The sequence below is a fragment of the Hemicordylus capensis genome, chromosome 7 (assembly GCF_027244095.1).
Source record: "Hemicordylus capensis ecotype Gifberg chromosome 7, rHemCap1.1.pri, whole genome shotgun sequence".
Classification (NCBI taxonomy): Eukaryota; Metazoa; Chordata; class Lepidosauria; order Squamata; family Cordylidae; genus Hemicordylus; species Hemicordylus capensis.
Genome location: NC_069663.1, coordinates 22,369,688 through 22,384,688, shown reverse-complemented (window position 1 = coordinate 22,384,688; position 15,001 = coordinate 22,369,688). Strand labels below are relative to the sequence as shown.

General features: G+C 48.9%; 1 protein-coding gene across 3 annotated transcripts in view; it reads right to left on the bottom strand.

Annotated features, from left to right (window-relative positions):
- Positions 1-430: 430 nt before the first annotated feature.
- The window catches only part of KCNN4 (potassium calcium-activated channel subfamily N member 4), a 41,407-nt gene continuing 26,836 nt past the window's right edge, over positions 431-15,001 (bottom strand). The window contains exons 3-9 of one of the 3 annotated variants that reach the window (XM_053267429.1): positions 10,685-11,094; positions 9,452-9,584; positions 8,008-8,118; positions 7,010-7,128; positions 4,911-4,980; positions 3,435-3,613; positions 431-2,683 (exon numbers count right to left, since the gene is read on the bottom strand). In XM_053267429.1, coding sequence (XP_053123404.1) covers positions 3,455-3,613; positions 4,911-4,980; positions 7,010-7,128; positions 8,008-8,118; positions 9,452-9,584; positions 10,685-11,094 — 1,002 coding nt within the window. In that variant the 3' untranslated portion in view covers positions 431-2,683; positions 3,435-3,454. The remainder of the gene's footprint in view (positions 2,684-3,434; positions 3,614-4,910; positions 4,981-7,009; positions 7,129-8,007; positions 8,119-9,451; positions 9,585-10,684; positions 11,095-15,001) is intronic. The other 2 variants (XM_053267427.1, XM_053267428.1) reach the window with 2 other exon arrangements.

The following is a 15,001-nucleotide window of genomic DNA, read 5'->3' as shown; positions in this document are numbered from 1 at the left end:
GAACATAATGCCTACTTCTTAAATTGAAAGGTATACTGCCTCTGTACATGGAAGCTTGATCCATCCCCTCCTCTCTTGCCTCCACGCTCTGATCCAACTTACAGGGCGTTCCCTTTCTGTTGAAAACCACCACCACTCCCAACCCATAGAACTTTGCTCACAGGTGACGCTTCTAGAACATTTACCGATTCCTCCCTGGGGAGGGACAGGCGCTTCCTGCCCATCAGGACTCCTGGGTCCCCGGCTTTGCCTTCCACCCTGATCTACAAGAATGCAAAAGCTACAGCGAAATTTATTTATTCATTTGGAATTTCATTTGCCCAAGGGCTCGTGGCTGGCTACATGTTCTTCATCCTCACAACAACCCTGTGAGGTAGGTGCGGTACATGGAGCCAGTTATTCAGAATCAGCAAAATCACATTATATTACCTGGGGTGGGGGTGGGGTTATCCTTGTGACAAATGGCTGGTCATCAGTAGACATCTCTATGAAATGGCTTCTCATTGGCTATTGCGAAGGCATCACATGGGTGATTAAGGCACTGGGGATTGGAGAAGATGAGGAGTGGGACATTTCTCAAGATCTCCAGCAGTTAGGAGAGCCCTGCAGATGTTCCAGATCTCCCACTCCCATCAGTACCATCTTGGGGTATGAACACCCATAGTGATTTCTGGCAACTTCTTCCCCCTGCAGCGATGGAAAATAGGTGGTTGCATCCTTGCACCTACAGCGTTCTCTGTGTTATCTTTCCTCCTTCATCCCAACCCAAATTTGCCGACATTTTTGCACAGAGGAAAGAGTTAGGAGTCAAGGTCAGTGTTCCCTCGGACAGGGATTCCCAGCTATTGTTGACTACAACTCCCAGCATCCCCAGCTGCAATGGCCTTTGGCTGAGGCTTATGGGAGTTGTAGCCAGTTACATCTGGGAATCCCTGTTCGAGGGAACACTGGTCAGGGTTAGAACAACAAACAAATTGGACTCTTCCCCACGGGGAAATCCTTGGCGGCCATGCCTGCCCATTTTCATTTCCGTTCTTCTGACTATGTCAGTAAGGTTTTGTAGTTTGTGTGTGTGGTGGTGAAGCTGTTAAGACCCCAGTGTTTTAAGACCCCTGCTTGCAATCTCAGAGAAGCCGCTGTCAGTCTGTGCAGACAATACTGAGATAGATGGGCCAATGGCCTGACTCAGTATGTGGCGGCTTCCTATGGTCCTGTGTCTTGCAATGTTATCCCCTGTTTTCCATCTCTAGGGGTGTAAACTTTGTCAAAAATCATCCTGAGCATTCATCCACCGTCCCCCACCCCCACAGGAACATGTGAAGCTGCCATATACCGAGTCAGACCCTTGGTCCATCTAGCTCAGTATTGTCTACCCAGACTGGCAGCGGCTTCTCCAAGGTTGCAGGCAGGAGTCTCTCTCAGCCCTGTCTTGGAGATGCTGCCAGGGAGGGAACTTGGAACCTAGATGCTCTTCCAAGAGTGGCTTCATCCCCTGAGGGGAAGATCTTCCAGTGCTCACACATCAAGTCTCCCATTCATATGCAACCAGGGCAGACCCTGCTTAGCTAAGGGGAAAAGTCATGCTTGCTCCCACCAGACCAGCTCTCCTCCCTGATGATACCAACCCATTCTGCAGGCTTATGTACTTATTCAAGAACTTCGTGTCTGTTCATATGGAGCATATGAACTTCATATGGAGCTGTGTCCGGCCACTGAACTCCATAGCCCAATTCTCCTTATTCCCAAGCATGCTAACTTCAGTTTTCTTAACTGGAGTTTCCAGGGACTGAACTCCGAGTCTTTTGTATGCAGAACACCAGTTCTACAATCCCTACTATTCAGTGGCTTAGATGCCCTATCACTATCTCATGGCTGTGTACCTACAGTGCCACTGAAGGCAAATGGTCCCGAACTACATCGTGAGATTGGGTGTAGGAATATCCACTCGTCCACATTTGTTCAGTAGCGCACCCTGGCACACCTGTGTCAGCAGGTGTCTGTGTCTGGCATCAGTTGCCTTGACAGTTTAAACACAGAAAAGAAAACCCACCCCCCAAATCATAGCCAGTTATACGCCAGCTTCCTCGCCTAGTTGCTTGGAGGGCATGGATCCTCGCCACAGCTGAATGGGCACAAGCCTATTTGCAAGAGTGCAGCATCCTACTCTCACTATCATGGAGATCCTGTGCCTCGCACGAGTGTTAATTGCTTCCTGCAGCCTTGAGTTTTGATACTCTGTCCAGAACGGAAGACTTGCCTCCCACCAGGAAAAGTGGGGCAAGACCTGTGCATTCTGCAGTTGTGAGTTCGTTTCTTGCGATTTCCTTTCCTGTCACATTTTCATGGCTCAGATCCTGTTAGGCGAGCAAAAGTTTTGTCTTTGATTTGTGTCCAGGATTCCTCTGCCAAGGGGTGCGTATCTTTCGGCAGAGGCGCAAAACGTTCCGCAGAGAGTAAAATTCCTTGCCCTGTCCTGCGCCCTTTACTAGCGGGTGTAGAGGGCTAGTTTAGTAAACTAAAGGGCTAGTTTACAGCGAGCTTTTCAAATGGCTTGTAACGCCTGTCCTCGGCCACAAGGTGGGGTTGTAGTCCCATTTTATTCCCTACAGACCGCTGGGTTTTGAAGATCCTCTGTCCCAAGGCTTCATGGGGTGGATGAGATGGACCTTATCTCTTTGGCCACCTGGAAGGGAAAGGAAATCAGAGATCAAAGTCACGTAGGCCCTGGTGATAGTGGACTCTCTTTGCTTAGACACGGGCTAGCTAGTAGGCTGGCCCTGAACTGGGCACTCTGGCCTCTGAAGCTGTTCCAGCTGGGCTGGATACCTTCTAACAACGAAGTCAGTAAAAGTTTACACGACGTTTTCACTTGTGAAGAAATTTCGGGGTAGGGGACAGAAAAACTGCTTTGGTCCCCCCCCCCCCCCGGTTGTCCAAGATAGGGCTGAGAGAGATTCCTGCCTGCAACCTTGGAGAAGCCGCTGCCAGTTTGTGAAGACAATACTGAGCTAGCTAGACCAATGGTCTGACTCAGTATATGGTGGCTTCCTGTGTTCCTATCTATTCCTTGGCAGGGGGTGTTTCAGAGTTTTTATGAATACAAGAGATATGTACATACTGCTTTTCAATAAAGGTATCCAAAGCAGTTTACAGAAAGGAAGGAAGGAAGAACTGGTCTAAAGACCGTAATACATTTACAAAAGAAAGAAAGAAAAGATGGCTCCCTGTCCCCAAAGGGCTCCCGACCTTAAAAAGAGATAAGGTAAACACCAGCAGCAGCCACTGGAGGGATGCTGTGCTGGGGACGGATATGGCCAGGTGCTCTCCCCCTGCTCCATAAGAACCGCCACTTTTAAAAGGGGCCTCCTTTGTTCAGTTAGCGGGGGGTGGGGTGGTGAGAGGCGGCTGGCGCACCCTTCTCCGGTTGCCCATACCTAGCTGGCTGCAGTCGGGGTCAGAGCACCTGCTGTTCCTGCTGCTGCTTGGACGCCACGAGGGTTGTGAGCAGCTTCATCAGCTCGTCCAGCTTCCTGTCCAAGGACTCGATGCGCTTCTCCAGCTCCTTGTGGTTGCTGCTGAGGCTGGCGCTCAAATCGCAGATGATCACCTGCATCTGGGGCGGAGGGCCGGGGAGAGAGTAGGAGGAGATGGCCGTCACCGTCCAGCCTCGCTCCAGAGCAGGGGTTCCCAACCTGATCAGATCTTGGACTACAACTCCCATCATCCCCCGGCTGCAGTGGCCAAAGGGGACAGTGGGAGTTGTAGTCCAGCAACATATACTGTAAGGACACCCAACCCGGGTGCTGTAGTTCAGCCGGGGAGCATCTTTTATTTTATTATTTTATTTTATTTATTCATTTATATCCCGCTCTTCCTCCAAGGAGCCCAGAGTTAGCTGTACATAGTTAAGTTTCTCTTTCACAACAACCCTGTGAAGTAGGTTAGGCTGAGAGAGAAGTGACTGGCCCAGAGCCACCCAGCAAGTCTCACGGCTGAATGGGGATTTGAACTCGGGTCTCCCCACTCCTAGTCCAGCACTCTAACCACTACCATGCAGATGGTTCCCAGGTCCATCTCCAGGTAGGCCTTGTCTGAAATTCTAGAGAGCTGCTGCCAATCCGTGTCGGCAATACTGAGTTAGATGGAGCAAAGGTCTGACTCCGTATAAGGCAACTGCCTATGTTCCTGAGTTTGAGAACCCTAATCTGCAGTTTCCCCTTTGCTTGGGCATGACCTATAGGTGGTGCTCTGCCCTTGGGAATGAGCAAAGTCTACAGCCGAGGCTTGGTGTCTGCATTACTTATCATAAGAGCAGGAAGAATGTTCTCGAAAGAATGTAGGTGACACGATGGACTTTGGGTGAAGCAACACATTACGCAAACCACATCTAAAAGAATCAGTTCAGGGGAGGTTTTAACTTCCTCCCCCCTGTGGTTAAGATCCGGTGGGCAAGGAAAGAGAGGACGAACATGGCGGTCACCGTTCAAGAGTAAGCCCAACCTTGGGTTTCCAGGTGTTGGACTACGACTCCCATCATCCCCCGCTGCAGTGACCAAAGAGGACAGCGGTATCGTCGTCCAAAAACCATATAAGAACATCCAACCTGCTGGCTTTTTGGTTTTCATCCACTTCTGTTTGGAAGCCTATCTCAACACCACCTTCCCATCTATTTTGGCCCTAGATCAACTGGCTTCCTCCCAACGGCCCGTAAGACTTTAAACGCGTTGTGCTAATAAATCATTCTCCGTGCACCTCAGCGGTCACCTCTATTCACTTCCATGTTTGCATTCGCTTCCCCTCCAGAGGACAAACAGGTAGCAGTGACTGTGCTGAGAACTTCTCACAAAAGGTCCAGCATCTCTCCGATTCGGTGCAAACGCTCCACCCGCAATCGGGCACCCCCAGCTCACCTTCGAAACATCCACCATGGCGTTCACCTGATCGCGGATCTTCCGGTGCTTCACTCTCACGTGTCGGAACCTGCAAAGAGGGGAGGGTGACATCTGGGCTTGCTTTCTGATTTGAAAGCAAGTGTGGAACAACCGTTAAGCCAAAGACAACTTCTCTGGCCCCCATGTGGACCTTCCTCAGGAAACCGTGATCACTGTCGTTTCATGAGCGTCCTCCCTATCTCTAAGCAGAATTCACAAAACCCCCTCGTAAACTGAGATCTCGTGTAGATCTCAATTTAGATCTCCCTGGGCTGTATATACAAGATTGTACTCTTTTCCGTAGCATTAATCTCTCTCCCATGTCTGACTTAAATTACTGGCATGACTTAAACTCTCCATCCCTAAGCTTATTCAGAAAGATTAAGGTGGGGGAAATCCACCCTTTTACCATTCTTTAATCACCCTACGATTCAAAGGGCGATTACGATTTCGATTTCCATTAAGCTAAGGGCTCTCAAACTTTGGTCCCCAGATGGTGCTGTACTACAATTCCCATCATCGCCAGCCCCAAAGGCCACTATAGCTGTGGATGAGGGGCTTGATGATCTACCCAGTGATTAAAAGGATAAGGGATAATCATTGAACAGGTTCCCCAACTTGGGTTCCCAGATGGTGTTGGACTACAACTCCCATCATCCCTCAAAGACAAAGGCAACCATCCCCCAGCCACAAAAGACAGTCCGTGCTATGTTTCTTCTGGTGACTTTCTGTGAGCGGCCATGAGATTTTAACATTTGGCAATATTAAAAGACAATCAACTATTTTTGAAACACTCAAAAGATACCTCAAAGATCATCTGCAAGTTCACATGCATTTACTCCACAGCAAATTAATCTGGATTGCTTCCCACTTGCTGGTACCATTCCAACAACTGCTAAAATAGAGGTGAACCCACCCACCCCCAGTTTATGCCCACAATGAATATCCACACTCTTTAACCACCATGGCTGCAAGCAGGAGAGCGGTGCTCCAAAATGCACTAGAAGGGAACTAATCCCTACCAAGTGATGTTCAGGTTTCCTATCAGCACTTTCCAAGTGTCTAAAGAGCAAGGCCATCCACACAAGCGAAAACTGTGTTCTACCCAGGTTTGGGAGCTGTGTGTCCTCGCCATTTTCGGTTGTGTGGAAGCAAAGTAGGAGAACAATCTGGGTAGAAGCGGTTGTGTGGAAGCAAGGTAGGGAGGAAACCTGGGTAGAAGTGATTGTCTGGAAGCAAGGTAGGGAGGAAACCTGGGTAGAAGTGATTGTGTGGAAGCAAGGTAGGGGGGAAACCTGGGTAGCTTTTCCTCCTACCCTGCTTCCACACAATCAAACATTGGGAGCACACACACCTCCCAAACCCGGGTAGAACACCGTTTCCGCTTGTGTGAATGACATCAGCTTCTTATGAATCCTCTCTTGAGACAGAATGGTGCCTTACCTAAGACCACTTGGTGAGCGTGTGGTGCCTGAAGCAAGATTTGAACTGCGAGCTTCCTTGCTCACCCCTTGAGACCATGTTCAGTACCACACTCTGCTGACTGGATACTTGTAGGATTGTCCTGTCTTCCCCCAGAGAGAACCCCAAGAACTGTTTGTTTGGTATGGGTGCTGAGAACTTTGCTGGGAGATCCCTAGCACCCTTACAGTTCCCGGGATTTCCAGCTTTTCCTAAGCTCCCCAGGGGCAAGGGAATGATTGTTAAACCAGTATAGGTTTTCAGTGAAGATAGAGGCCCATTCACTATCCAAGTTGCCTGGATTCCCTGAAGTTCCCAGGATCCCCCAGGGCAAGGGATTTATTCTTTAACCAGTAGATGTCTGCAGTGTGGCTATCCCTTCTTAGCCTATACACTATGCAGCTCACTTATACACAGATTGCCCGGATTCCTTGACATTCCCAGGATCCTCCAGGGCGAGGGGACCATGGTTAAAACCAGTAGAGATTCACGGTGTAGATATCCCCTCTTGGCCTGCTCACTGATATACAACAGGGGAATTCTTCTGAACAGCCAGCTGGCCAGATGGCAGCTGAACGCAGCCTGGGTCCATCCCCCCGCCCCCAGCCGGAACTCACATGTGGATAGCTGCCAACAGCCTCCGGTGGTGCTTGCGTGCACGCAGCCCGTCCTTCCTCTTGGTGTGCTTGTAGAGCAGCCAGGCCTCCTGGAGCACGTTCGCAGCCGAGCGTTTCATCTAGAAGTGCGGGGTGTGAAATGGGGTGAGAGGGGGCGACGCGCGAGGATCGGTTAAGAAGAACAGCAAGCTCATTTCCTTTGCCTGTCTCAAACGGGGCGACTGCGGGAAGCACCGAGGATCAGTTAAGGGCGGCACACGAACTGCCGATGCCCATCGCTTTCTCTAAGGCGGGTGCAGAAGTTCCACCGTCGTAGAAACACAGGAAGCGGCCATATACTGAGTCAGACCCTTGGTCTCTCTCGCTCAGTATTGTCTACCCAGACTGGCAGCGGCTTCTCCAGGGCTGCAGGCAGGAATCTCTCTCAGCCCGATCTTGGAGATGCTGCCAGGGAGGGAACTTGGAACCTAGATGCTCTTCCCAGAGCGGCTCCATTCCTGGAGGGGAATATCTTGCAGATGCACTCCCCTGCCCCCACCCGCCTCCCACCACATTTCCCCTCCTGGCACTCTCTGTAAAAACCGGTACGGCAGGGCGGCAGTACACACTCGGGTCACTTCCGGTCCAAAGAGAGGATGGGGCGGCAGGGAGCTACGCAGCTGCCCTGCCGGACAGGTGGCCGGGAGGGGGGTAAGTGTACCTCCCCCCACCCTTAAAGTTATCCCCCACATACCTTCCAACCGGCCCCCGCCAGTTCTGCGCACATCCCTAGTAGCCACTCCCCACTCCGACAACGTCCTCAACATAGCCTTGTCCCAGGGTATTATGGGGGAGGAAATGGCTCCCACTGACTGCCAACAGCTGCCACTGACTGCAAATTTTAACTGGAGATGCCCAGAACCCGGGGCCATTTTGGGGCAAAAGCATGTCTGCAGCCCCCCGAGCGACGAGTTCTCCTGACATGACAGGGAAGCGCCCTCCACTGGGTTCCCTCTTACCTCTTTGGCACACTGAATGTCCATCATGAAGTTGTGGACGTGCTTCTCGGCCCGGCTGAATTCCAGTTTATCAGCAGCAACCGCCACCAGGAGTGCTGTGCAGCCCACACCCTGTGAAATCAAGATAGACATGTTTTAGATCCGTTAAGAGCAGTTGGATTTCCCCCCCCCCCCATAGGACAAATTGCAGCTTTGGTACTGGGGGATTTTTGACAGGGAAACCAGGCAGGAGAAAGTTCTCCTGACCGGCAGAACTCCCTCCCACTGGAAGATCTAGGTTGCTCCATTGTTGCAACTATTTTGCCAGCTTGTTAAAACCTTTTTGTTTGGCCGGCGTTTTCCCTTTTCCATTAGTTATTATTTGGTAAAGTCAAGTCAAGTTGTGCCATCGAGTCGGGGTCGATTCCTGGCAACCACAGAGCCATGTGGTTTTCTTTGGTAGAGTACAGGTGGGGATTCGAACTGGCAACTTCTGGCTTGCTAGGCAATTTACTTCCCCGCTGCGCTATACTATTGTTAATCTGTTTTGGATTTGGTTTCATATCTCTTCATCAGATATTTGTTACCGTAATTTTAACCTTCTCTGGAATCAATTACCGACTTGTCTTTAGTAATTTTAAACTTTCCTTAGGACCTTGAATTGTACAAGAAAGGTGGGATATAAATGTTTTGAAATAAATAAATGCAGGACATCCGTTGGTATTTCATTTTGCTGTTTGATGTTGGACTCCAGTGACTAAATTCCATATTGGTTCTTTGACAGAATTCCATATTGTCCTTTCATTGACATGCAACATTATTGAACTCTCTCTCTCTGTGTGTGTGTGTGTGTGTGTGTGTGTGTGTGTGTGTGTGTGTGTGTGTGTTTTAATGGCATGCAGTGATATTTAGTGGATGGAATTTCTTACATGCCAAGTGCCAGACTCGAAATCAATTTTTGAGAATTTGAAAAGTTCAGAATTTCAAGGTCACATTTAAGATTCAAATGTTAAGGACTTTCTCATTCAAAATGTCACCAGGATGTGACGAAGGTGGACATGTTTCCTCTCTTACACACAACACTAGAACCAGGCCAGGAGGGCTCATCCCACGAAACTGACTGCCAGGAAATTTAGGACTTACAAAAGGGAGTCCTTTTTCATACAGTGCATAATCACGCTATGAAATTCCCTGCCATAATGGTGATGACCACCAGCTTGATGGCTTTAGAAAGGGCTTAGACAAATTCACGGAGGACAAGTCTAACACTGTCTACTAGGCTTGATGGCTATAGGCTGCCTCCAGTCCAAGCTCAGAGGCTGGATGCCGTATCCGTCGTATCCGTCATTTTCGTATCTTGCCGTATCATGCCGTATGGGTCATTTTCTTATGCCCTTATGATGTTTCAGCCGATTTCAGATCTGTGTGATTGTTCATTTTAACTTTAGACTAGTATGTCTCTTACCATAACACCAGTGAACAGACACACCATCTTGCCACACATTGTTGCTGGCACGACGTCCCCGTAGCCGATGGTTAGGAAAGTGATGGGAATCAGCCAAAAGGTTCCGCCCAAGTAATCGTCCTCCATATACTGCCTGGCAGGCGGAAACGAGAGAAGTTCATCGTGAAATATGCCCCCATCAGGAACCCATCTGGAGACACAACCCTGGTCATTAGGACAAGCATTCCTTCCCATCATGCACTAGGACAGGCATGCTAACTGCAAAGCTTTGATCAGCGGGTTGTTGACTTTAAGGCTGATCAGCCTCCCTTTGTAATCTGATATAGAGACTTTGCCTGTTTTTAAATCAGTGTCACCTGAAGTGAGAAAATGTCTATTTGGTTTTTCCACGGCAGCTGACTCAGTTCTTAGCCGCAGGCTCTTCAGGTGGATTTATGGCATTTGGGCTGGGTGTCAGGCAGGATCAAGGATGATCTTTTAAAAACAACAAGGCTTGCCTGAAAAGAAAAGCACCGAGCTCGGGAGGATTTTAGACGGCAGGGGAGCCGGCTGGGTTTTAGGAAGGGTCTGTAGCTCAGTGGTCATAGAACTAATGACTTTGAGGAGCCATCAGCTCTCCCTTGCTGGGGATCTTCAAGCAGAAGCCAGACTATTGAGGATGCTTTGGCTCTGGATTCCCTGCATCAAGCAGGGGGTTGGACTAGATAACCTCCAAGGCACACCTCCAACTCCATACTACTGCTACTACTACTACTACTAAGTAAGAAAAGTGTGCCATCGAGTCGGTACCGACTCCTGGCGACCACAGATCCCTGTGGTTTTCTTGGGTAGAATACAGGAGGGGTTGACCATTGCCTCCTCCCGTGCAGTCTGAGATCGTAAAGCGGAGCGTTTAAGGGGAGGGTTATTTAAGCGGGTGACCCGCTTGAGAGCAACTGGGCTCACCTGCGAGCCCGGTGGTTCTCACAGTCGCCAGACCGTGAGGTGGTTATCACGGTTCTGGAGGAGGAGGAGGAGAGCCACCCCATCATAAATTGTTCTCTGGTTGCATATTTCCAAGTACGCAGAATTTATTTATTTATTTCAAGGTGCCACTGTTCTGTTTCCAAACCGATACAAACAGCCACCCTTCATTTGAGAAAAAAGGACCCCATGGCCTTCCCAGCTGGCCACTTGGCAAAGACCACAGCAACAATGGTGGCCTTCCCACAATGCCCCTGGCCAGATGCTCACCTTTCGCAGACCGACAGCACCCAGAAGGCGATGAGCCAGAGACCCATGGTGAAGATGAGCAGGACCCGGCCCGGCTGGCTGTTCACCATCACTCGGAGCGCGAAGGGGTACTGGAAATGGATCTTGTTGAGCGAGCCGATGCTACGGTACGAGGCGTCTCCCAGCACGCTGCTCCTCAGCAGCATCGCCCGGGGAACTAGGTACAGGCGGAGGAACATGAGTAGTGAGAGCACCATGTCAGAATCCGAGAGGAACAGGAATGTCTGGGGGGGCTTCGGGTCGAGGCAGGGGAAGTCTCCGATGGGGAATGGGTGCAGAGAGCAGACCAGAAGTTCCAGTGCAATCAGACCCAGCTTCGGAGCATTCACAGCAATCCGCCAGTCTGACAGGGAGTTATCCAGCATGAAGAGCTAGAGAGGGGCGGGAGAACAGAGCGTCAGAGGCACAGTGTTCTCGATCTGGGCATCACCCAGTCAAGTCCCAGGCTGACGGAACATTTCCCCAATCAGTGGGAAAGGCACACCCCAAGGTTGAAAAGAAAACGATCGAAGAGAACGATCCGTAAATAAAACAAAAAGCACCGTTATCCGACACTTTTTAAAAAAAAATGAAAGAAAACAAAAGCCCAGAGAATTGCACATAACCTGATGTGATTCTTTTGTGAGTCTTTACTGCAGAGAAAGGAAATTTTGCAACAATTTTTGTCGATATATAACCCAGTCACTTCCCTCCCAGAACTGGGAATACGAGAACTGATTTCATGTTGGCGGGGGTGCGGGGGTGTGTGGAACTCCAAGTTTCCTCCTATTCCCCTTCTGCTTCTCATACTCCTATTTTCTGGCTTCAACATCCACCCATGATCTCATCTCAACATAGGACCATGGGTGGTATAGATGCCTTATACCAAGTCAGAACGTTGGTCCATCGAGCTCAGGATGGTCTGCGCTGACTGGTAGTGTTCCTTCAAGAGTTCCTTCAAGGGCTTTGGAGGGCCCCCTCTTCCCCTGCAGATTAAGCATCATCATGCTCAGCCAGGCAACCACACCACCCGGGACAGACTAAAGAAGATTGGGGGGGGGCAGCGGCTGTCGAGGCCCTGGACTTTGGCTTCGAAGTCCAGGGGTAAGAACACCTCTGATTGGTGAGCCCAGCTTATGGACTAAATGGCTCTTCAGATGCTGAAGTCGTGTCTGTGTGTGTGTGTGTGTGTGTGTGTGTGTGTGTGTGTGTGTGTGTGTGCGCAGTGTGTGAATGCACAGCAGTCTGAGTCTCTGTAGGGTGCGGTTTTGGCAACCATGGGTCTTTGGGCAATCCCAGACACATTCTTGGTAGCGCCAGCCAGTCGTTGCTTTTCCATTGGCAGACACATTTGGATACACAATGTTCCTTCCACCCATCTTTAGATACAGTGTGTTTTGGGGGACGCGAAAGATTGACTCACCCCACTTTTTTATCCCTCCTGTTTCTGTTGTAGACTGTTGTAGACTGTTAAATCTGGGCTCTCAAAAATACGTCTCTCAAAAAAAGAGAGGCCAGTGGCGGACATTGGGACTAAATTACTCCTGAGTAGTCCTATGAGGAGAGCTGGTCTTGAGGTAGCACGAATGGAGGGTCCCCTTTGCTAAGCAGGGCCTGCGCTGGTTTGCAGTTGAATGGGAGACTCCATGTGTGAGCATTGCAAAAGCACTGCATCCCCCACTTAGGTGATGGGTCCATAGCTCAGTGGAAGAGCATCTTCATGCCTGCATGCAGAAGGCATCTCCGAGATAGGGCTGAGCAAGACTCCTGCCTGCAACCTTGGAGAAGCTGCTGCCAGTCTGTGCAGACAATACTGAGCTAGATAGACGGAGGGTCTGACTCAGTATAAGGCAGCTTCCTATGTTCCTATGTAAGTAGTCCTTTAGACTACTTCCTGAGTAGTACTATTGCAGGCCTGCTCAACTTTGGCCCTTCTGCAGATGTTGGCCGACAACTCCCATAATCCCTGGCTATTGGCCACTGTGGCTGGGGATTATGGGAGTTGTAGTCCAAAAACAGCTGGGGGACCTAAGCTGAACAGGCCTGAGCTATTCTGACAATTCCATCCGGATCCATTGTGAGCTTTACTATTACATCCAAGGTCACATTTTTAAATGAGTCCACCATTATCACTTGTGCAGCTCAAGCAGAGTCAGCAAACACTGTGTCAAGTAAGATACTCTGTATAAAGTTAGGGTAAACTAACGGGCAGCCGGTAGAAATAGCTTTCAGTAGCATGCACTGAGGCGAGGGTTAGGCACCAGTATTCCCTCCAACAGGGATTCCCAGATGTTGTTGACTACAACTCCCAGCATCCCCAGCTGCAATGGCCTTTGGTTGGGGATTCTGGGAGTTGTAGTCAACAATATCTGGGAATCCCTGTTAGCGAGGACACGGTCAGGCACCGATGTTTCCTGAAAGAACAGGTGTGTAAAAATGTCCTTGCTTTTCATCAGTTGAAGGGGACGGGGTTAATTAAGCATTGGATATCATTTGCCCAACAAAATTCCTTGCTCTCCGTTCCGGTTCATTTCAACGGTGCTCGCAGAGCAGAACTTCCCAGCAGGTTGTGTCTTATGGGTAAGATCCACCTGCCTGGCATTCTGCCAGCCTCAGTGGAGGTACCCGATATCCACCCCATGGAATTTCTGCAGCCTCATGGCAGGGTCACCTCTGAATAGGACCCAGGAATCCAGCCTGCCAGCAGCACATACAGCTCAAAACAGGAACATGGGAAGCTGCCTTCTACTGAGTCAGACCCTTGGTCCATCTAGCTCAGGATTGTCTACCCAGACTGGCAGCAGCTTCTCCAAAGTTGCAGGCAGGAATCTCTCGCAGCCCTCTCTTGGAGATGCTGCCAGGGAGGGAACTTGGAGCCTTCTGCATGCAAGCATACAGATGTTCTTCTCAAAGTGGCCCCATCCCTGAAGGGGAATATCTTACAGTGCTCACACATGTAGTCTCCCATTCTAATGAAAATCAGGGCGGACCCTGCTTATCCAAGGGGACAATTCGTGCTTGCTATCACAAGACAAGCTCTCCTCACAATCCCAGACTACACACCCCGTCTGGAGGTGCCCTTTGATAACCGCCTGCACCTACGGGCGTGCCTGTGTGACTCAAGAAGACAGCATCTTTCTGTACACAGCGGGCTGTGATATTAATATGTGAGGAATGCCCCAAACCCAGCCACTCTTAAGAGCTATTGTTGCATTTCTGCGATGTACAGTGTTAAAGAGAACACCAGGCTTATGTGTAACCAATAAAGTAGCTTATCAGCTTTCTCTACCCAAAACATTAGACGTAAATTCACTCTTACTAATGCTGTTGACTGTATAGATGACTCCTAGTTAACGCTTTCCTTGGCTTACCTGTGTTAGGCATTTCGGGTTTTTTATGTTCATGATTTGATGTTTTAAAAAACATATTAGATCTGCAATGTTTAGCTGATTCACCAGCTAGATTAACTGATTACAAATATTTAGATTTCTGTAAAAGAAATTCCTCTGATTAGTTGAGCAGAGGATTTTTATTTTTATTTTTAAGGTTTTTAAGAAAGAATTAGGGTGGATCACACCCTGTTTTAGAAAGGAAAAGGTCTCAAATTTTTGTGTTCAGTGTTCTGCAATATTAGGTTCCAGTTCAGACTCAACTTTAATTAGGTTAAGTGCCCTGTAGGATTTCACCCATCATCCTAATATTGTTTAAAATTGCAGTTTATGCTAAAGAATAACTGTATGAATAACTCCATCTTATTGCATGGGGGACTATAACAGTAGCCACTTAAGGTGCTTGAGGTCCAAGAGACCCCAACCATGCTTTTGTAATAATGTAAACAGCTTTGGGGTTTATAGAGGCTGTTCTTTTCATGTCTTGTGGGAAAGGCACAGTAAATATTCTGGACTGGTAACAGACCAGGGTTAATACAAATAATAATATAATAAAAGGGTTAATACAAGTGCTTACAAAAACCAGAGATTTCAAGCACTATTTTAGAAGAGGTATTCCTTCTTCTCTCTTACACAGGTGAGAATACCTCTTCCTAGCTGTGTAAAAAAATGCTCACTGAGACACACACAAGCATCATCACAAAAAACAAAGATATTGCCTCCCCCCCCCATCCTTGGGAACTATTGTTTAAGCATATGAATGTCTGTGCAGGTTTGTTTATTTTATTTTATTATATTTGTCTGCCACTGCAAACCTCCGTCTCTGGGCAGTTTAATCAATTAATTAATTATAAATTACAACTCATGCAATTAATCAGGTAAAATTGACAACGGATGGTGATGGCCCTGA